General features: G+C 39.8%; 1 protein-coding gene across 4 annotated transcripts; it reads right to left on the reverse strand.

The window, feature by feature from the left end:
* On the reverse strand, positions 1–23,193 carry LOC148398761 (high affinity choline transporter 1-like). 4 transcript variants are annotated; one of them, XM_088373710.1, is made up of 11 exons: positions 23,025–23,183; positions 22,133–22,258; positions 14,081–14,199; positions 11,928–12,126; positions 11,736–11,849; positions 10,344–10,499; positions 5,174–5,322; positions 3,847–3,990; positions 3,511–3,664; positions 3,184–3,401; positions 1–2,715 (listed from the first exon to the last, which is right to left on the reverse strand). In XM_088373710.1, exons 4-11 carry the CDS (start codon positions 12,109–12,111, stop codon positions 2,185–2,187), a joined length of 1,650 nt encoding a protein of 549 aa, XP_088229836.1. In that variant the 5' UTR covers positions 12,112–12,126; positions 14,081–14,199; positions 22,133–22,258; positions 23,025–23,183; the 3' UTR covers positions 1–2,184. The 4 variants fall into 4 exon arrangements, with proteins under 4 accessions (XP_088229836.1, XP_088229835.1, XP_088229833.1 ...); XM_088373709.1 differs by having other exon boundaries at positions 14,081–14,202; XM_088373707.1 differs by lacking the exon at positions 22,133–22,258 and having other exon boundaries at positions 14,081–14,202; positions 23,025–23,193.
* Positions 23,194–24,313: the final 1,120 nt, after the last annotated feature.

Consider the following 24,313-nt stretch of genomic DNA (forward strand, 5'->3'; position numbering starts at 1 on the left):
TCATTTTTAGATCAGCTTTTATTCTCGCAGAAGCTCACCCCATGGGGATTTACATTAATCGATTACAAAGAAGGACCTTGCCAAGCGGCAGGACAGAACAGCCTTCACAAAGGTTCAGTATACATAGTTACTGACATGCATAATAGTATAAAACAACATACAGACAAGGAGGGAGAAATAAAATGGAGCATTTTTTTAAACTATAAAACTAAAACCAGTCAAAGATATTAATGGGCAACTTTTGGAGAATTAAAAACATTGGAAATAAAGTATGACTACCCCAAAAAAGTATCAAATAAATGCCACGCAACTACTCCACTAGTAAGGTGCAGTTTTCCATCTGTAATGTCTGAATATCTGAAGTTGCATGTCGTGCTTGGGGAGCAGTGTTCGTTGTGATAACAATTCCGACGTGACACACTGCTGAATAGTGCAGGACAATCAAAAGGCCAATCTGAACATAAAGTGACAACAGGTCTACATTCTTTTTTTTTTTTTCCTTTCAGCAAAATCCTGGGTAAATTTTACTCCTTGTTCACTTGAGATAAAAATACACAATTGTGTTGTTCCTCTAAAACTAACAACGCATGGCAATCCACTTTGATATACAAATAACAAGAGTCAGTGTACAAATTATGATTAAGCTGTACAAGAGTATAATACATTTAGAACTCACATTTATTCAAAAAGATGCATGCAATGAGTTCTGCTTTGATTCCACAAGTCTTTGGAAAACTTAATTTGTTTTAATTGGCATTCAGAAACAAGCGTGGAGCTCGAGCCCACTAGACAAGATGGTCCGTATACACACGTTCAACGGCATCAAGAAAATCGAGAGGGGGAAAGCAATTTCCAGTGATATTTACGTGAAGGCTAGTTTAGGTTGTGCCTTGTACAGGAAAATGTTTGGAGGCTCACAATACAATGCCTGAAGGCTAATCAGTTAAAAGGAAAACACAAAATGCACATTCTCTCAACACAGGTTACATAACAGATGTCAGAATTTATTTTAAATAGTGTTTCTATTGATCACATATGCGCGTAGTCTTTAAATTGGAATAGTTTGTTACATTGCACAACCAGCAGCATGTGACGTGCTCGGGTGGGACAATCTTGTAGGGATGGGGGGGGGGGTTCCCCCTCATTGTCACAGCATTGTCGAAAAGAATACAATGGAAAGTTTTTAACTGGCTTGCCTCTGTTGACAGTCCTGCTTGAGGTGTTTGTATTCACATTATGGGCATGTTCACATACAGTAACTGATTGTGCGTTACTAAAAGAACAACAGTTGACAGTTGAGTTTATTTTCAAATCAGTGTACCTTTCTGTTTCATACGGGCATGGCTACAATGCAACACACTGAAACACTGATAAAGTTGCTCACAAGATGTGCAATCATGCAAACATACATGAACTGGTTAGGGGCGTAGATGCAAATACAACTGTAGTCAATACCGCAATTTAACTGTGCTGAATGGGAGTAATTGAAAAATGATTGCCTTTTGCCGTTGTTTCTGAAGTGACAATTTGGACTGTATGTTGCAAGTAAAACAATCTGCACAAGCCTGTCGAATTGCAACACATCAGCTATACTTGCTAGGACTTGCTAACTACTTTCTCCAGTTGGACTGAACATTTGTGCAGAGAGCCAAAAAGTGTTGCAAGCGCATTTTAGTCAAGGGACCACATTTGCATCCAAAAACAAACAATATACTTTTGCTAGTGTGATAAAATATATTTTTATAATTCTGTACATAACAAAAATCCACGAAACAAAACCATTTATAAACTCCATACTTCTTTCTTTTCCAAATGAAAATGATTTTTAAAGGCTGTGCTCCTTCTGTCCATTGCAGAGATGTGTGATTAGCTGAAAACAAGGCTCAGTAATTGGATGCTTTTAATGAATTACATTATATGCTACACTGGTTAATGGGTAACTATCATACACGAGCTACGTTGACATTTCGTACTGTTTGATTGTAGAAGAAAGCTGATATTAAAGGCGGGTGCTCGGGGTTTCCAATTTTAAGCTGTTCAGTATGTGATACAAAATCACAGATTCTGTCCAGATTCCATTAACACTGTTAAACCTCAGCTGCTTAATGGCCATCGGCAAACCCCGTCGAGCAGACAAGCTTGTCTGCCTCCCGTCACGGCCCATTTCTTTGCCTTAAAGGCCCTTCAGCAGCTGGTGGTGTCCAGGAGCTGCTTGGATACGGCAAGTTCTTCGTTGTCTTGGGTGGGCCTCTCTTCTACAGGCTTGCTTTGCTTGCGTTTGACCTTGTACACATCCCACTTTTCCGGCAAAAGATTGTTGTCGAAAGCCAATGTCATCAGCCAAGACACGACCATGATGGTGACCAGCGAGACGAGCATGATCGCGGTACGAAAGGGGAAGAACTGAGTAAGCTTGCCTTCAGCATCCAGCCGGCAGTTGGGGAAGCGGATGACAGGCGGCAGGCCGACGAGGGGCTCGCCGCTCAGGATTCTCAAGATGATTCCCAGAAGGAAGCCCACGAAGGCCCCGTAACCATTTGACCCCTTGAAGAAGAGCACGCAGACCAGCTGAGGGAACATGATGGTGTAGGACATGTCTACGCCCACCAGCCAGAAGACCAGCACACTGCTGTCCAAGAAGGTGAGGCCAGTGCCAGCCAGACCGACAACCACCACCGAGATCCGGATCACCCACTGCATCTCGCGGTCCGATGCCTGAGAAGAGACAGACGGAGCACACTTTGAAACGTGCTTTTGAATAAAGGAACATCTAGTGTTGTCTTGAGGCCATGACAAAGCAACATAGTTTGTCACGGGCAGACAATTTCGGTTCTCGAGGGCGGGTGTCCTGCAAGTTTTCTATGTCTCCCTGTTGCAACACACCTGATTCCTGAACGAAAGGCCAGGATTGTTATCCACCTTCTGCAGACCTTGCTAATGATCTGACCATTTGAATGTATGTCATTACTGCTAACAATCTTTGAAGCTACTCATATAATATGTAGCAACGACGTGTTACAACTAAGTGCAGTCTGCCCAACTAAGTTCACAAAAACAGCTGATAAGCTGCAAAATGCATTACGTGCACATAATTGCATAGAGGGCTAGCTGATAATCCGTTCCAATACCTAAAACCACAGGTAATTCCATTTCTATCTCTGAGCACACACTGTTGACACGCACCTGCTTCCGGATGATGTTCTTGTAGATATTGGAGGAGAATAGTGACGCAGAGGACAGCAGGGCTGAGTCCATGGAGGACATGACAGCGCCGGCTACCGCTCCGATCCCGATGATAGACACGTACAAGGGCGTGAGGTATTGCAGGGAGATGGGGAGGATGGAACCTGCTTCGCCACGCTCATATGGAGTTGGAAGTCCATAGATTGTCGAGTTCCAATCTACGGAACAATTATATAAGGAGAGTCGATCAAAAATGAGGAAGCACTATAAAGAGCAAAAGGCCCTGAATGTCTTTACATCGCTAGCCCAATTAAGAGTTGAATGTACCAGTCGATGCAGCCACAGCTCCCACCAGCACAGAGGGGATACCCAGCACCAGGCAGAAGGCGGCAGAGGCAAAGCAGGTCATTTGAGCCTGGGTGTAAGATGAGGCCGACAGGATCCTCTGGTAGAACGCTTGGTAGGCCAAACCGCCGAGAGCCTGTCACAAACACGACCAGCACAAAATGTTACCGTTTTTCACATCTAAGGAAATTACCGGATGGCATCAAATCCATTCCAAAATCCTTTTGTGGCAAGAAATCTCAAATCCAACAGATCGTGTCGCAGGAGATATGTATTTTTACTGTCCGGTGTATATTTAAAAAGCCATCCCTGACTCACCAGCAGCATGAAGTCATCAAACCACTTGCCGGCTCGATCGAGCTCCACCGTGCCAACCCAGGGGGCCTGGAAGGCCTGGTTGTAGGCCGTCAGCGAGATGTCCACAGAGTGAGGGTTGGTCAACAGGAAAGGGACGCACACCCACTGTGTACACAGCCACAAAGCTAAGCTGATTTCATTATGCACTCAGTGGAGGAAATTAGGAATCCAAAGCAAGTTTCTCTAGGCCCATACCATGAGTGGCGTTGCAGTGTGTTTCACTATAACTGTCAAAGCAATATGGCTGCTGAACTTTATCAAATCAGGAGTATTTTAGAAAAATATAAAGGCGTTAAAATTTAATGTAACAACTTTACCAAGCGCATCTGCTCGCAATGGTCACAACTTTCCAGGAAAGAACAAAATATAGCTTGCGGGGAGGCTGGTCCATGAGCTCCAGTTACGAACCAGAACCTTTTTCAGTTCAAACGTTATTTGGGCTAATTCAAAATGCGGGCCACATGCGTAGAACTGCTACGGCGAGCGGTAAATAGCATAGTGGTTCTTAACCTGGGTTTGATCGAACCTTATAGGTTCGGTGAGTCGGCTTCAGGGGTTCGGCAGAGCTGGTATGTCACCCCCCCCTGCGTATGGCCGAACACACCTGAATGTCGTGTAAATTCGCGATAACGCATATCTGAACTGGTCTTGCAAAGGCAACAGCAGAAGTCACACTGATTTGCTGGTATGTCATTATTCGCACCCCCCCCCCCCCCCCCCCCCCCCACACACACACACACACACTAAACTGATGGGGTTCGGTACCTCCAAAAAGGTTAAGAACCACTGAAATAGCAGCTAAGTGCGACCGTGACAGCTGTTCCTAGATGGCTACATTCTTAAAGACAGCAGTTAACACAAAACGTCGCCATATTTACTGTACCACATAGTCCCTTACTGAAGATCCTTGTACAAATGGAAAGTCTGTCACAAATATTCTGCTGTCAAGCCAATACTCCCGTGGTTAATGCCTAATATCATTTGAAAGCGATTTGACGCAATTAAGAGCAAGTCATGGCAAAGAATTGCTATAATAACTGATCTTGCCCTTGATTTCCTTGTGGAAGAAAAAAAAGTCTACTCCCATACCAATGCATGCATCAGCGGTGCTTCTCGCCGCATATTTGGTCATTGTTTAGCTCTCAGTCTTTCTCTTTACTTCAATTTGCAAACGAAAGAAAAATTGCTTGGCGGTTGCGATTTTCGCAGCCCCTTCTATTTATCAGTCCAGCCCCCCTTTCACCCCAGGAAAGAAAAAAGTCCTGGAGCCGTCTCTGCATTTACATACCAGGCTGATAAAGATGAGAATGAGCTGGATCACATCTGTGTAAGCCACAGAGTAAAGCCCTCCCAGGAGCGTGTAGGCAATGGCAACGACGGCAGAGATGACAATGGAGTAGCCGTAAGAAAGATCAAGGATCACACTCATAGTTCCACCTGGAACAAAACAGCATTGGGATGAGCACCAGGCAAGCAGATTCATGGTGCAACGTACATTCAGCACTGGAAACACATGCAGCATATTTTCGTGATGGGATTAAATTATTATTAATATGTTCTAAACCCCTCTTTTGCTTTTAAACGTTCTCTCTCCTTCTCACAGACATACAGACATACATATACGTACATGCATCCACTTTTAATGAGCTTTTAACATATTTATTTGGTCTTATTTAATTCACATCCTGAAAAGAACAACCACATATTACAATTGCCTAGCATAGCATTATATTAAACATCTCAAAAACAAATCCTACTGCAACAGGTGGACATAAAGCAATGATATTAAAAACAGAACCAGAAGACCAGAAGCAGCCTATTGATAGTGACTCCATAACCCTCATTAGACACTGATCATTAAAAAGAAAAAAAAATCAACAAACAAAAAACAGAAGTTTACAAAAGTAATGAAACAGCATGTGTAAAGAATGAGTAAATGTCAATAAGTGAATTTAAAAACAAGAAAAGAAAATCTTGTTACTCAAACAAGGCAAGCAAAACGTCACTACCTTTACTGTCTCTTCTCCCACCTTGCCAGGGTCCCCCCAGCCGCAGCCTGCAGCCACACCACAACAATGTCCTTAAACAGAGAAGTGTCAGATCTGCACTATCTATCGCTACTTACCACCCTCTGCCCTACCGTGCCCACCCCATCCCACTTTTGTAAAAACCAATTTCTCACTTCTTGGTACTTGATGTTTATTTGACTGCCACGTCGTTTACTCTCTTCCCATTTATTGCATTGGTAATACTAGTCTTAACGTACCTACGGGACCCCTTACCAACTAACATTTACGTAACTTTGATGGCAGTTGACACTCGGCGCTTAAATGCCAAAATGTTTAAGATGGGGTCAGTGTAAGTCACTCTGTACTCCACATTCACATGTGGTGGGTGGCAGAAAATGAAACTCCAAAACGCCACAGCCACCTCTATTTATTGAAAAAAAAAAATTTAAAAAAAAATCCCCGTCTCAATGACGTCGCTATTTGATTTAATCCAAGTATTAGGTGGTAAGGTATATGCCAAAAGATGGAACAAAAGGTCCAATAATTCATTTTTAGATGCCTTTGAAACAATCTTGAACGAGAAACGGTCGCAATTTTCTTCCGGAAAGAGTATTTTTCACTTCAAGGAAGGGCCTGCCTGTATTTTATAGTACTGAATGTCATGATGCATTATTTTGTATTCCTGGCAGTCATAGTCAGCTCTTGAGTTTATATTCAAGAAGGAAAGTGAAGCTATATACTGATGATGATATACGTATACTGACAACTCAATCTCTTTGGATACGTTCTTATCACGCAAGTCCTTTTGTTACCGAAGCCATGGCTGGCCATGATGTAACATTGACTGAATTGTCAAGTATTCTCGGTTGGTATGCTTTACAGTTTTCGTGGCATCCCCCTTGCGAGTTGAGCTGTGTCCTTTAGCATGGCGCTAAATTTAGGATAAAAAAAGATGGTGGAATGAGAATCAGGGGGCCCTTTGGCTCCATAGGTTAGGCCAGAGAAAAAGGGTTGCTTCAATACACCCATGTTGTTTTTAGATCCTCTGCCGACCCAGGGACACGCTGAGTGGGGCAAGAAACACGCACACATACAAGGACGCACACCACTTTCAAACGTGGCCGATACCAATTTCCTTCCCTGTGGAAATGTGACCGTGGCTGTTGATATTGGATGATGACTGACAGCATATGTTTTCTTAAATGCAAAATTCTTTCTTACACTGAACTGCTGCCCAATAAGGGGATGCATGATGCTTGGTGTAAATGGTTGAATTTTACCTGACTAAAATTTTTCGATTTACCCTCCCATTGGTGCTTTTTTTTGTTGTTATTTTGTTTTTAATTTTTTTTTTTTTGCTGACAAACTTCTTTTCTGTTCATAGCGGTCATCCAAATGTCAGAAGGTTTTACTGAGGAGTGAGGTGTCTACCCAGAGATAAAATTGGTTTAATTACTTTGGACATATGTCTCAAGAACATTCCTTTTGTGGAATGTCAGTGAACAGTTTACAGCGCTTCCACGGTGACTCAAACATAGATTTTACATGTATAAACATTACGCACGCACGCAAACACACACAAAGACACACGCACACACGTGCACGGAGCTATGTAAAGGCATATCATTTGCATTGAAGCAATCAGTCAAATAGAAACGTTTTTCATGATACAAACAAACTGGTTTGAATAATTGATCACCTTTCACAATCAACAGGCTGCTCGATGATTAACCCCCTTTTTAGAATACCACTGGAAAAGAAGACAGCGTTAAAACACACGCAAAAACATGAAATACACACTCATAAGCACATTTGCACGGCACATCATTGCACTTACATCCACACCCACATTGACACACACAGCAAGGTAAAGCATACAGAAGTGACAGCAGGAATTACAGTGAAAAATATTGTTTCAAAGAAACAATGCAATATTTTCCCCAAATCCGAAGTTGTTCGAAAGTGCATTTGCCAATGCTGCCCCTAAAAAGTTTGGGATCACTCACAAAAATAACTGATCATTTCATGAATGCAAAGGATCAGCTTGGACAATTTCGCGCAATTATAGTCAAACATTTATGCAACCTTCCATGCATCCTGGGCTCATTTCATGTTTAACAACACGCCGTAAAATCCTGTGCATAATAGCCACGCCCCCAAAAATGTATTCCCAAATTGGGGGTGAGTATTATACACGGGTGTTAAAATGACGTAAATATATCCACCTTGTTTAGACATTTACCAGTGCATAGGCAGTAGCTAGGCATGGTAGCAACCAAAAATCATGCTATTCATCACGCTACCAATGCAATGAGGCCAACTTCAAAATAAACTTTACCCAACAAAGTAATAATAAATGGACATCAATGCCAAAGTACGTGTCAGAATAATTAGTTTTGCTTAAGCGCTGGTCGGCCTGGACCGGAGGCCTCATATCTTCGCTCAAGCCAATATATCTGTCCTTGCTAGCTTTAAGGAGTTCCAAAATATCTGTCCTTGCTAGCTTTAAGGAGTTCTTATACTCCCTTATCTTACCTGCGAGAGGCCCTCACTAGTTATGAACAGAACACCTTCGTTCTTTGTTTAGTCCAAGAGACGTTCTTTCTCTTTGATACTTTGTAATTGTTTAGTTCAAGAGAAGTTCTTCCTCTTTTATACTTTGTAGTTTCTTTTCATAAATTGTTGTTGACCGGGACGGTTTTTATCCCACATTTACTCAATGTTTGTTTAAGTAGATTTCATGCAAGTTATCTCACATCTACTTAACGTTTGTTGGAGTGTATGGACGAGAGGTATCTGATTATTTACTCATCATTATTATTGTGTGCTACTGAGCAAGAAAGTCTAGAGCGTCGTTTTACAGGGACACGGCACCCAGCACGTTTGGAGATTGCAGCCCAGGACGAGGCTGCCAACCAACTAAGGACAAACTCTGCACTGCTGGGGTCACGGATCGGCCAAGGCCTCGCACCACACAACATTCTTTAGTTTGTTGCTAAACAGCGTTGCTACAGCCACAATCTCCCCTCCCTTTAGTGTAGCGACGCCTCTTGTAACCAGGGCAACCCAAAATAAAAAGAGGAGATAGCGGAAGAGGAGTCCAGAATTGGTGGAGGACTGTAACTGGGCCTTCTACGTAATTCTCCTCACGAGCAAAAGGAAAACTGGCTATCTTCTCCTCTTGTTTCATTGTACAGAATAATGTCTAATGGTACTTAGACCTGACAGTACACTTTTCATTTTGAAGTTGTTTTCGACAGCGTGTTGCAGCATTTTTCAGGCATTGCATCACAAACCTAATAAATAATCAAATAAAATGTTAGTTGAACATATATGTAACGTATATGTTCAAATTAAGAACAAAGCAATCTGTTTTCTGTCTCCGCACACACTCCTGATACTCTCTTCAAAACAGCAAAAGTGCGAGTGGAGGAGTTTGATTCAAACTGTGAAAAAGAGGACAACTTTAAACCATCATGTCATATAATGCAGAGTGAGACTGTTCTGTGAGCATTAAAAAACATAGTTATGGATACCAGCTACAAGGTTACAGTACATATGATGCATGGGATACAGAGGAAAAAAAAAGTTTTAAAGATTGATTTTGGGGGTGCGGATTATATACAGGTTTGTATTGTGCTTGACAGTGAAGTTGAAATATGGTCACTACCTACAAAGCAGCTGGCAGAATAGCAGTAACAAAGCAGTTCGGACCATCAAATCCGATTATCACTCTTCAGTTAGTTCCGTTGTTGCTGTACATAACTGTCCTTTTGAAATGGCTTTCCCTGTTACTAATTTTATTGGGAAGGATTCACATCGGTGTTTTGTGTGTAGCATTTAATCAGAGTCCTGGCCAAAATTATTCGCCAAAATATTGTGCAAAGTTCTTCCATTATAAAAGCGCTTCTCTTTTATAAATATCGTGTTTTTTAAATGATCCCAAACTTTTGCCAAGTAATAAGATGAGTGTTGACATGCGTGTTGTTTATGAATTTAGGTGCATTAGCATTCTCACTAGACTCCAAGAGCATGTACAAAAACCATGCCCTTAAAATTGAGTAGCTGTCGTTGACTTATTTTGGGTATGTCTGTCAGTTGAGGGATCCCGGCCCCTCACCACCCACCAGTGGAAGGACTTCACAAGTTAACATACAAGTGTCAATTCTCGTAATTTAGTCTGGAGGGCATAGTTTCAACAAGTGCAGGAATAAGCACTCAGGGATCCATCATGGACATTTGACTACCACTAGATCAATGGTATGACCTAATTCAATACGGGTTTTACCTCAGTAGTTCCATGTTTATTACTGACAATAATCATTTGGTCCAGTTGTTGTTTTTCTAGCGCACTATTCATTGTGTGCTTGGATTTGTTTAAGCCTGCACGGCAGACGTCAACACAGTAATTACTTCACACATGGACTTCGGCAGTATGAAGGAACTCACCCAGGCTGACAAGTGTGCGTGCCACCCACAGAACATCAGCGATCAGTGCAGGGAGGATCAGAGCATTGCTCATAAAGTTCCCATACTTCTTCTGGAAAGGATCCATCATTGTCACATACTTGTTCTCTCTCATGGGCTTTGCAAAGAAAAAGCCACCTGGAATAGAACGGAAAGCATTGGTGCGAAATAAAGCTGTTAGTGCAACAGAAAAAGCTTCAAATTTTCTCAGGGGAACGCAAAAATAGAAATTGGCAAAGGTTTAGAAGAATGATGCCAGTACGTGAGGATGTTAAGGTAAACAAGTGTTCTCTTTAGATCAGGGGTCTCCCACGTGGTAGGCCTCAAGGATCACATAAGTAGGACATGGGCCTGTTCCCAAAATAACTCACCGGTGATTTTCTTGTACAAGCAATAAGATTGCACTGCACATCGACAGAGATCTACTAGTGATTCAGCATTTATCTATTTCCTAATTATGTCGATAACGTGACAAGTGTCTTCTCATAAATTCATATCAGTTATTAGTCATAGCAAAAAGATTTGTTGTTTCAAATGTGTGTCAGCCCTCTGCACTAATCAGAGGCCAAGAAGTAGCATTTTGTTTCAAAAAAGTTGGAGGCCCTGCTCGAGATAAGAAAATACTATCAGCTGAACACAGGAGTCCAACGTAGCCAATAGCGGTCAAGAGCAGCACATGGCACCTCTTATTTCCCGATTTCACATAACGCTCACATTGTGTCAGCTATTGTGATATTGTCCCAGCAGGTCACATCACCTGTTGCAAATGTTTATGTGCATGTGTATCTCTCAGCGATTAGAGGTCTATTTGGTTCAAGTCATCCATTTGCACCTGTTGCCTCATATTAGCACCCGAAACTGATTTCTCCTGGTCCTATTTTTAAACAGAGCGACACTTTTACAGTTTGGTGCAGTCAGATGGCCGATGGTGGAAAAATTGAGGCTCTGTCAGAACTCAACAGCACTTATTAGTATAAATAAAAAACAAAAACATTGTTAGTTTTTTTTCCCTCTAAACGTGATATGAGATCGTTTGTGTTGATTTGCTGAGAATTTTTATCATATTGCAACATGTATTGAAATGCTTGGAAATCATCCTCCCCCCCCCCCCCACCTCCATCTCTTAAAAAGGTGCAGCAAAAGTTCCATTTACATAGGGGGGGAATTGTTGCATAACGCACAGAAGGACGCACTCCATTTAGCATCTAATTTTACTGGCATTTCCTGCTGCTTGCTGCTATTAATTTCAAAGCTTCTACACTTATGTGCAAGTGCACCGTTTTATCATCGGGCCTAGCTAAGAATCAGAAGACATTTGTCACAAAGGGGAGAACTTTTCAATTTGTGGCTTCAGTATAAACAAGTTCTACTCACCCAAGAAAAATGTGACGACATAAGGCACTGGCATGAGAGCCCACACTGCTCCCAATGTTGGATTGTATGTGGCTTCCGCTATTCCCAAGATAAAACCTCCTCCTACCCACGTGGCTGCAAAGACAGTTTTTATTTTTATAAATATCTGTCATTTGTTGTCTTCCCACAGATAAGCCAGCAACTTTTTATTACCTGTCAGAGTGAAGACGCCCACGAGCAAGTTAATGTTCCGTCCAGCAAGTAGTGTGATCTCCATTCCATCTCCTGTCCATTTTCTCTCCTCCTTCCTGGAACGCATGGAAGCCCAAATGCCTGTTCCCAGGATCAGCAGGTAGAAGGCTGCCATCACCACCAGTCCCGGCACGTTTAAAGTCATGGTTAACTATTGCCTCTGTTGAACAGGAAAGATGTATTAATATCGGCTGTGTACACAAAACAAACACAAATTGCACGTGCCCACTCAAACAACATTAAATTTCAAAAAAAATTTGTCTTAGCCTGGTACAAAATGTGATAGGTGACAAAGTATGGGGTCTGGTTTACATAACATTTGAGCACATCCTTAAAATAATTCACATTGCATAGTTTTCTTTGAAAGAGCGGACGAGGAAAAAGCAGACAAATTAAAAACGGGCTGGAAATACAAGAGAGTTAAAGGTGGTCTCACAATACCGTACTTCACAAAACGGTAGACAAACAACTTAATTGATCTATCAGAGTACCTTGGAACACAAAGTATTTTTTAAAACATAGCTACTTAAGGACATAGGAGAAAAAAAGACAGAGCCTCTACAGTAGGGGCGGGGAAGGAGAATTCCCTTAGGATGTCATTTTTTACGAGCTATGAATTTGGGCCATTAATCATGCCCCCTTGTCAGTGTAATAATCCATGCATAAAATAAATCAAATAAAATGGATCTGGTTTGACACTGGCTGTCAGGTGGCTGAGATATTGGCAGTTGTTTCTTTCTCCCTCTTTTTTTTTTTTTTTTTTTACCATGATTTTGTATTTATTATAAACCACACATCTAAAAAAAAAAATCAACGACACCTCAGACATTCATTGTTAATGTTTGTAAAATCCTAAGATCCATATCTTTTCTGAATGTCAGCTAGTGGAAACATGATTGATTGATATGTGTATATATATACATATATATATATATATATATATATATATATATATATATATATATATATATATATATATATATATATATATATATATATATATATATATATATGTATATATACATATATATAAGGAATTCTCCTTCCCTGCCCCTATATATAATAAATATATCTATATCGATATCTATCTATCTATCTATCTATCTATCTATCTATCTATCTATCTATCTATCTATCTATCTATCTATCTATATATATATATATATATATATATATATATATATATGTAACAAATTAATTATTTGACAAAATGAACTGATCCTCCATATAATTTTGAAGGCAATTTAATTCTTTAGTTGTCCGATTTTATTCTTTGACGCGGCCCAACAATTACGGGACGGGCCCGCGACCTACGGACAATTAAACAAATTTAACAATTATTCTACTAGTCTAATTTAACCGCATTCGTTGTTTTACTCGAATAAAGTAAATATTTGAACGAATTAATTTTCTGACAAAATGAACTGATCCTCCATATAATTTTTAAGGCAATTTAATTCTTTAAAGTTGCGATTTTATTCTTTGACGCGGCCCAACAATTACGGGACGGGCCCGCGACCTACGGACAATTAAACAAATTTAACAATTATTCTACGAGTTTGATTTAACCGCATTCGTTGTTTTACTCGAATAAAGTAAATATTTGAACGAATTAATAATTTGACAAAATGAACTGATCCTCCATATAATTTTGAAGGCAATTTAATTCTTTACTTGTCCGATTTTATTCTTTGACGCTGATTATTGAACTATCTAAAAATGTACACTTGTGATGAAGTTATGAACCTACATCAAGCAGGACTATCCATTTAGGAATTTGCAGAATTATATTACACTTATTTGACAATTTTTGTAGTTATTTGTTTCAATAATGTGGTATTCTCCAAGATATTCTCCACTCCAACCAAGCACCGTAGTAGTGAGAAATTATAATCCCTGGGAATTCACATGAAGCAAACTGCCTGTACACTTTGATGAGACCCTCTAGTTATGTGGCCTCAAGAGTATTATCACTCAAAGCTATTCAGAGCATAGTTATGTGTGCTGCTCTAACTTGAAGAGAAACGGGAAATAAACAAGCATGCATACATTATAATGTAAATGAAAGCAACATTTAGGGCACACCGCATCTGAACAGGACATAGGAAACATACCCAAAACGGTGTTACGCAGAACGTCTCAGGTCTTTGTGATGATGGGCGGTGGAAGAGAGCGATGCTATTCTTTCAGGTCACAGAACACACCAGATTATCAAGTGGAATGATGTCAAACACTGCTAAGGGGAAGAAAAAGAAAAAAAAACTAAGAAAAAACGTACCAAAATTGTACTTAGTTTTGATTTAAATGGTTTGGCGTTTCAAGTAAAATGCTGGCAAGTTAGGAGTTGAAGTTTACTGACGGACCAGTCTCAAGAAAGGGAGGGTGGAACTAATGTTGGCCGGTGAGTGAACAGTTCGTTCAAAAAGAACAAATCTTTTCAGTGAATGAGAGTGAACGAATCACTTCCTAAAGTGATTCGTTCTTTTCTTCCTTTCATATATAACTTCAACCAGTAGATGTCAGTAATGCCCATCGAAGCTGGTGCTACCCCGCCGTAAAACAAAACGAAGAAGAAAATCAGCCAATCAGCAGCGCCAGTGAGCGTTACATGGAGGAGGGACTTTACGAGTAAGTGACGTAACTTCCCGTTCACGAACGAATCGTCAATTGAGATTCGTTCAATCTCAGATTCGTTCACTAACGAACGAATCTGAGGTTGAACGAATCACTCACTGAGTTTCCATTTCACCGCGAGAACGGATCAGTGAGGGAAGGTATCCTGGCTTTCCCGTTTGCGAGACAATGATCAGGCTGATCCTGTGCATCATGGATCAGTCAGTGAATATGTTCCGTCTCTTGACGTAAACTATGTAAGCCAGAATGTAGATTTACGATTTACTTATAGTAGGTTTTAAATAACGTGTATGCATATATATGCCTAAATGTTGTTATTCAATACATCGACTGCAGTTTCACATTAGATTGCTGGTTTGAGATGTACTTTTATTATTATGGATTATTATTATTATTATTTTGATAGACATTTATGTTATAACGCGTCTGGTGTTTTATTCCTTGTTTTTATATTCGCCAATCAAAACATAAAACTCAGGCATTTGGTTCACTGCTTTATATGACAATATGTGTGTGTTTTACGTTGTTATATGAGTTGGTGTCCCCCAAAATAACAAATGTCGGCATAACGTTTTTTTTTCCCAACCTTTTATTCAAACACAAACATTCGGTGTAATAACGCCATCAACTACAAGCCAACAAATACAAAATTAAACTAGAAAATGCAATTTCTGGAGAAATTGCGTGTGAAGGCAAAGACTTTGAATCACTTCTTGGGGAATGATGCCGAATGATGTTGAAATGAGTTGAATTACTTGAGAAATGTGGAAAATAGAATTGTAAAACGAAATTTTGGAGAATTTGTGGTGAAAATTTGTACTTTTTGGTAAGTGGGAAGTTGTGGAATATGTAGGGAAATGATGAACGGTTGAAAGTTTGAACGGGTTGAATCGGTTGAAAAATGTAGAATTTAGAGTTGAAAAATGAAGTTTTGGAGAATTTGGTTAAATTTCAAATTTGAAAGTTTGGAATTTTTGGTAAGTGGGAAGTTGTGGAATAGGTAGGCAAAAGATGAACAGTTGAAAGTTGGAATGGGTTGAATCGGTTGAAAAATGTAGAAATTAGAGTAGAAAAATGAAATTTTGGAGAATTTGGTTGAATTTCAAATTTGAAAGTTTGGAATTTTTGGTAAGTGGGAAGTTGTGGAATAGGTAGAAAAAAGATGAACAGTTGAAAGTTGGAATGGGTTGAATCGGTTGAAAAATGTAGGAATTAGAGTAGAAAAACGAAATTTTTGAGAATTTGGTTGAATTTCAAATTTGAAAATTTGCAATTTTTTGTATATTGGAAGTTGTGCAATAGGTAGAAAAAAGATGAACAGTTGAAAGTTGGAATGGGTTAAATTGGTTGAAAAACGTAGAAGTTAGAGTAGAAAAACAAAATTTTGGAGAATTTGGTTGAATTTCAAATTTGAAAATTTGGAATTTTTGGTAGGTGAGAAGTTGTGGAATAGGCAGGCAAAAGATGAACAGTTGAAAGTTGGAATGGGTTGAATCGGTTGAAAAATGTAGAAATTAGAGGTGAAAAACGAAATTTTGTGAATTTTTGTCGAAATTTTAAACGTGAAAACGGGAAATTTTTTAATTTGGTAATTTTGGGAATGTCGAGAATCATTCCGAAGCTGGTTTGAATGTGCTGAATGATGTGAATTTAAAAGTGGAATGACGTAAATGTGAAATGTCGAATCTGCCCTTAAGAATGAATGGGGAAAAATGTGTCGTAAATTCGCGAATTTTGTGAAATCGGAAAATTTTCGGAACGAGAAAAATGGAAGCGCTCATCTCGTGAATATTTGGAATGCGTCAAAAGTGGAATGGAGTGAATTTGATGAATTATTAAATGAATTAACACAATAATAATAGAGAAGGGTGTAGGATAACATATGTGTGAAGGCCATCGCCTTCACGCAAATATCAACGTCGGCATAACGTGTGTCGGGTGGCAATGGCATAGCAGCAATGCTGTCTGTCACTCACTCGTGAATCTACGCGAACGACCAATCAGCAGCGCCAGCGAGGGTTAGATGGAGGAGGGACTTTACGAATCTGTGACGTAATTTCCCGTCCTGTGGGGGAGATTCGTTGAACGATTCGTTTGAAAGAATCGTTTGAGTGAACCTGATTTAAAGATTCGTTCACCTGAAAGAACTGGAATGCACATCACTAGGTGGAACTCTCCGGAAGTGGCCTGCAAGCCTTTCCTTCCAGGGGGCGTGGCAAAGTGGCCAAAGTGGCCAAAGTGGGAAAAAAAAAAAAAAAAAACAGGGGACCACTACAACTTGATTGGTGACTGCTCCGAAGACCGACAGACAATTAGCTGTGAGCAGAATGTATGACGTGGCTCAGTCCACATGTAAAGTCAATCCATATGTGGGTGACTGGAGTGCCACTACCAGCACCTTCTCCGTTCAACACTTGCACTCCATTCACATCCTCTACCCAAATGAAAATAACTAACTATAACTATAAATTGTAGATGTACGTATATGTGTAACATAGGAATACAATTCACATCATAGCTCAACATCTCACCTACCTGTTGTGTTTGACAGTAGCTGAACAGCCAGCCTGACACCTCACACCAAAAACCTCACTCACTCACAACATATAGGAGAAAAACACCTCCTCTCTCAGGCTGCCGTACTGTGTTGCTCACTTACAGTTTGATTGGTGTGTACTGTGTGGATGTGAGTGCCTCCTCTCTCAAGACTTTCACAAAGCCCTCCTTGTTTCTCTCCATATGGTTTATTGCATGAAGTATTGAGTAAATCACATGGGAAGAAATGTTGCCACAGCACTGAAGAATAGAGTTCACGAAAGAAACGTACCCCAAGCTCTCTACTTTCACTTTGAAACATATCTAGGTCCCCGGGCCTTGAGTTTGACACGTGAGATAATCCATTTTCTGAACCGCTTAGTCCCCACGGGGGTCGCGGGCGTGCTGGAGCCTATCCCAGCCGTCATCGGGCAGCAGGCGGGGGACACCCTGAACCGGTTACCAGCCAATAGCAGGGCACACCGAGACAAACAACTATTTGCACTCGCACTCACACCTAGGGGCAACTTGGAGACTTCAATTAGCCTACCAAGCATGTTTTTGGGATGTGGGAGGAAACCGGAGTGCCCGGAGAAAACCCATGCAGGCCCAGGGAGAACATGCAAACTCCAGACAGGGAGGGCCGGAGGTTGAATCGAACCCGCACCCTCCTAACTGTGAGGCGGACGTGCTACCCAGTGCGCCACCGAGCCGCCTGAGATAAACATTTCAATGTTAATATCCACCTTACACATACTCATCCTATCATATAATGCTACATTTGAGCAGGAATTAAGACATTAAGAAGTTGGTAAGACTTCAGGACGATTGTCTGTTTGGGAACAGTTAGGGTAAATTAAGGCCTTTTCTTTTACATTGCAGAAAGCAAGGTTACTCCTGTATGAATTTGGTGCGAAAGAACAGTTTCAGATAGGGCCAACCAATTGTTTACTATATATTTTTTACCTTTTTGGCTTCCTGCTCGTGCAGTAATTGCATGCTCTAATATGATTGTAGTCTGACCAACAATATCAAAAGCCAAGTCAATGAATGCACATATTAAACACTAACAGAATTCATTATATTCAAATATTGGAAAAGCTTTTTAACAGTAGAATGGATGGATTTTTGGAAAAACATAGATTATTTGCAGAGATCCAATATGGTTTTAGAGTAAACAGATCAACAGCACAGGCATTAATGGAATCACTCGAGGAAATCACAGATGCAATAGACAACAAACGACATGCAGTAGAAGTTTTCATTGACCTCAAAAAAGCTTTTGACACAATTAATCATAATATACTATTCAATAAATTAGAAAAATATGGGATAAGGGGATTAGTATTAGACTGGATAAAGGATTATCTGCGAGAACGGCAACAGTATGTAAAGTTGGGTAATCACCGTTCTGGATATTTGGAAATAGCTTGCGGTGTTCCACAAGGGTCAGTTTTAGGCCCTAAATTATTTATTTTGTGTATAAATGGCATGTGCAAAGTCTCTAAAGAATTAAAACTCGTCAATTTTGCAGATGACACAAATATCTTTTGTTCAGGTGATAACATCCCACAAGTCGAATCAGTGTTGAATGAGGAAATGAAAAAAATAAAAATGTGGTTCGACTGGAACAAATTATCATTAAATGTAAGTAAGACCAAGTTTATGGTATTTGGCAACGCGAACATAAAGATACGAATAGAAATAGATGGGACTGAAATTGAAAGGGTGCAGGAAAACAAATTTCTTGGGGTTATAATAGATGACAGGCTGAGTTGGAAGCCACACCTCAAAAACGTAAAATCTAAAATTTCAAGAAGCATGGCAGTCATATACAAAGCAAAATAATTACTGGATTATCATTCACTTCGTACACTTTATTGTTCTCTTGTCTTGCCCTATTTGCATTACTGTGCTGAGGTTTGGGGGAATACTTATAAAACTTCACTACTATTATTGATTTATTTACTTATGTATTATTATTATTGTTATTATTAATTAATTGATTGATTTATTTCAGTTTGTTTGTTGTATGGACTTATATGTGGCGCTTTAGAGTGTTATTTGTTTTGTTTTTTCTTTTTTGTTTTGGATGTTCAAAATAAAGATATCAATCAATCAATCAATCAATCAAACAATCAATCAATTTGCGTCATCTGATCAAACATTACACACAACTGGGAAAAGTAACAATGTACAATGGGCACTGTCCTGGCACTAGAAGTGAACTTTGCGGAATGCTGTCATGGAGATTTACAAGTTAACAACTTCCAGGCATTACTTTTAATATGCCCAGCGGGCATGAAAAGAACAGATCAGATTTGACTGTCTGGTTTGGATCGGCCTCCAAACAAGACAAGCACAGACTGCAACAGACAATCAGGACTGCAGGAAAGATAATTGGAATCAACCTCCCATCTATCCAAGACTTGTACCTGTCCCGGACCAGGAAACGAGCAAGTGACATCTCTACAGACCCTTCTCACCCAGGTTGCAGTCTGTTTGAACCACTCTCCTCCGGACGGCGTTATAGAGCTCTGTACGCCAAAACCAGCAGACACAGAGACAGCTTCTTCCCCCAGGCTGTTGCTCTGATGAACTCACACCACTCGTAGAGTCTCAGAGTCATTACTGTGCATTAACATCCTTCTCTCCACACCTTTTTTGAATTTGTCTACACTGTTTGTACTATGTGTCCTCTCTGCATCCATTGCAGCCTGGTCATCCTGGAAGAGGGACCCTCCCATCTGTGGTCTCTTCTCAAGGTTTCTCATTTCCCCTAGCTGGAGTTTTGAGTTATTCCTTGCCCTCTTGGGAGTTTAAGATCAGGTGATGTTTGAGAATATTTGCCATTTTTCACATGTCCTGAGTGTTGTTGTTAGTCACCTAAATGTTGAACAGAGGCTGTGATTTACCAAAGTCAAATTGCTTGTTTGGCACGCTCAAACATGGCGAATAAAAACTTTTGAATCTTGAACGACACTCACCCGTTTTCAATTAACCAGCTCACCTATGGAATGTTGCATTTAAAAACATGGGGTAAAACGTGGAGTCAACTGGTAAATTTCCATTCCCAAAACTAACACCTACACCAGATGAGCTCTGCTTGTTTGGCTGCAGTTAAACAGGAGTGATCACACCTTGGAAGAGCTGTTGCATAAAACATGAATCATGGCTCCAACAAGAGAAACAAAGGAGAATATTAGCAAACTTCTCAAAGAAGGTAAATGGTTATTCACAAGCAACAGTGATCAAATCTGGACCAAGAACAAAGTGATTTGGTTTGGTAAAGACAGAAAATTTAAAACAACCTCTTACTAGAAACTAGAAAATGCACAGCAGAACAAATGAGGAACAAATGGAAGGAAACTGGATTCAGCCCCTGTGACCAAACTATTAGAAACCACGTAAAGAAATAGGATTTACATATCCAAAAAGATTTGAGAAAATGACTGCCTGAAGAAAACATTTCAACAGTCATATGGAGTCATATGGCTCGCATGCATCATCCGGACCGCTTTTTCTCCAGAGTTATGGGCTTGCCGGAGCCTATCCCAGCAGTCTTTGGGCGGTCGATGGGGAACACCTTAAATTGGTCACCAGCCAATCGCAGGGCACATGTAGACAAACATCCATTCACTCACACCTACTGAAAATTTGGAGTGGTCAATTGACCTACCATGTATGGGACAAAACCCATGCAAGCACGGGGAGAACATGCAAACGTCTCACAGGAAGGCCAAAGCTGAGATCAACACCTCAGAACTGTGAGGCGAACGGGCTAAGCATAATATACAAATTTAGATTTGGATCCTTTTTTTTTTTATCTATCAATTGAATGTGGAACAAGGAGATTCGGGAATGAGTAAATAATTTTTCAATAACACATCTAGCCATAATGTAAAAAATGTCAAAACATTCCTTAAAGACACATACGGTCAATGTCAAGTCTTGCAAATGGTTCATTTCTCAATGTAACTGAAAATCTTTTCTATATGGTGAAAGTTTAAAACAACAGATTGATGAAGAGTTCTGTTTATCACACATTAAGTCTATGCCTCTGAGACTATAAGCTCTTATATATATAAAAAAAGCCAGACAATACATTAGTGGCATTTTGAAGTGTTCTTTTGTTGTTGTTTTTCCATAATGTCATAATTCTCTCCTCAGAATTAAGTGATTCCATAATTTTTCCTAGATTAGTTCTAGTTGCATGATTGAAACAATTGAATAAAGATTCTCAGAGACTGGTAATTCTATAATTTTCACTAGGGGTTGTTATGGAAAAACAAGCGTACACAATTAAGTGAGTTTTTGTTTTAAGGGAGCAACTGACAATTGAACCCAAACTTCAGAACAAGGCAGACGTGTTAGCCAAATGACCGCTGCATGCTAACAAATATACATCATACACTACAAATACAAAACACTTCGAATTTCAGGGATGTCGCTACACTAGCCCGAGGGGGTGTTATATTGGCCCACCAGTTAAGCCCCCCCAACATTTTATTTGATAAAAGATGTCTATAAATTTTTTTCTCACACTTAGAGAGAATGAGTGAATAAATAAGCATGCAATAAACATGTTACATGCATGAAAAACCCACAAAAGTCCAGGTGAGAAATTGGAAACTACACAGTAAGGCCTGAGTGGAGGTTACGATACTGGACCTTCCTCTTGACTATGAGGCAGATGCACTAATCACTGTCCATCCATCCATCCATCCATCCATCCATCCATCCATCCATCCATCCATCCATCCATCCATCCATCCATCCATCCATCCATCCATCCATCCATCCATCCATCCATCCATCCATCCATCCATCCATCCATCCTCTGGACCAATTCAGAGTCAGGTGTGCTGAAACCTAACCCAGCTAACTGCATGAGGTTGCGTATAACCCTGAAATGGGTGGCAGATTGCAGGGCACATATAGACAAACGACCATTCATACTCACATTCACAACCATTTAGATTCTTCACTTGACCTACCATGGATGCTTTTTGGAATAGGGGAGGAAACCGGAGTACCTGGGGAAAACCCACGCAGGCACAGGGAGAACATGCAAACTCCACGTAGGAAGGCCAGAGGGCGGATTTGAACCCACAACCTCTAAACTGTGTACAAATGTGCTTGATTAGTTCTTTCCCCCCTACTTTTTACTGTACTGCATACTCATCAGGCTACTTTTTGCTTTTATTTGTTACATTTAACACCAGTATCTGTACTTTTGACTTGATACATTTTCAAAAAAGGGTTGTTACATTAGTTCCAATGCCTCTCATCATTTAAATTAAATAGATTAGACTGAGAAGAAAAAGCTGCAGTAGCACATTCTGTGCTTTTGGGCATATGAAACATCCTGCAAAAATAGTTTACTTTTACTCTTCAAGTACATCAGTGCCTGTAGCCAATTTCTTTTTTACTTGAGTACATTTAACAAAGTTATTTCTATACACTTGTGTTCAAGTAAATGTGAACACTTTTCGCATCTCTGCTAGCCGCTAATCACTAAATTTTACATGCTTAGTTTAGTGAATTTACTTGACACAAACTATTAATTTTCAAGTCTCAAATAATTGTAAAATCACCACCGTGTATATTGCATTACAAAGTGTAATATTGTAGAAAGTTACATTTAGCAATTTAATTTATATATTGTCTGCATGTATACATAAATAATGTTTAAATGATAGTTTTGACGTGTAACGTTGCTATTTTCTGCAAAATCGGTCCGACTCGAGAGTAGTCAGACCACGAAGAGACCCCATGCAAAGTCCAAAGCTTCGACTGGTCCCCACCACATCCAAAACGGCTTCCATAGCAACCCCAAGTGGTAGTGCATTAGTATTTATTTTACCATATTGAGTCCATCATACTTACATTTCAGTTTATATTCCTTTCTAGGTAAGACTGTTGCTGACTACTGAAATATTTTCCTTTTGAAACGGTGCGTTTATACGACACCTTTAGCGCAGTAGAATTTTGAAGCAGTTTATTATCAGACAACGTGACCTAATGCTGTAGGCTACGAAAATATGTGGCGTTTGACGTAACGTTAAACCTTTTGTGGTCATATTTTTTAGCATCGACATATGACGGCTATGTTTAGTCATAAACTTTAGATTACACAATCGAGACGCGTCGTCCTTTCTTTCTCCGCTGCGAATATGCGTAATTTACGTCACATGTGGGTAATATGTGTATGAGATGATTTTTTATATTGTTGACCTTTATTTTCCCTAGTGCTTGTTTATTTGGATTATAAAAGAAGTGCTGAGTTGTTTCCATAGAAAGATAAGCACTCCTGCAATTTAGAATGTTGCACATCTCATAAAAATATAAACTCTGTAAAAAAATAAACAAAATAAATGTAGCAAGCATTTTGTCTAGTTTTATATGCATGGATAATAAAAGCAGAACATTTGGACATTTTATGACAATGACTAACATTCATTCATTCATTCATTCATTCATTCATTCATTCATTCATTCATGACAGCATGTGTGTGTGTGTGTGTGTGTGTATAAACTAGCAAATGCACGTTCATAAATTAACACAATCTTATCTCAATATGTAACATATCGACATATTAATTTCTAACACTTAATTTTCTTATTTTTATTTTAAGAACTGGCGTCCTGTTCTCTGTGAATAAATGTTGATGTGAATAAATGTGCAACTCGATGTTGACGTCAATACTATGACAGTGATCTGACTTCCTAGGTAAATGGAACGTGACACCATTCCATGATGACGGCGGTTGTGCCGGGCTGTGAGGGCACGCTGCCTCATACTTTCAGTGGGTAAACATGCCAGTTAGTTCTTCACTCTGCTGCCTTTGGCTTTATAAGTCATAGAATCTCTTACTCTTTGCTCGTTCATTTACTTGGATAATAGCTCATGTGTCGCAACTAATCAGTTCCTGTGCCAGTCAATCACACGAACTGCTGGATTCTGTCCACAATTTAGGGAGTGCGTTATCTGCGCCTCACGGCAAAAGCCTTTGCCAATCACCTGTTATCCAATTTACTCACTGCGTGCTCGTTTGATTTCTTCAGATTTAGGAAAATGCAAAGACACTGAAGCAGAAATTAGACTTACACAGATTGCTTGAGTTCAATCACAATTCTTGTTCAAAAAAGCTCTGCTTTCAGGAAAGTACAATACA

Source organism: Syngnathus floridae, chromosome 4 (genome assembly GCF_059516105.1).
Source record: "Syngnathus floridae isolate MCC-2025c chromosome 4, RoL_Sflo_1.0, whole genome shotgun sequence".
Taxonomy (NCBI): Eukaryota; Metazoa; Chordata; class Actinopteri; order Syngnathiformes; family Syngnathidae; genus Syngnathus; species Syngnathus floridae.

Coding starts and splice junctions, on each gene's coding strand:
- LOC148398761 (XM_088373707.1), bottom strand. CDS start 12,111: ATGACTTTAAACGTGCCGGGACTGGTGGTGATGGCAGCCTTCTACCTG. Junction 3,402..3,510: donor AGCTGTGGCTGCATCGACTG/GTACATTCAACT, acceptor ATTGTTCCGTAG/ATTGGAACTCGACAATCTAT. Junction 2,716..3,183: donor AGAACATCATCCGGAAGCAG/GTGCGTGTCAAC, acceptor GTCTCTTCTCAG/GCATCGGACCGCGAGATGCA.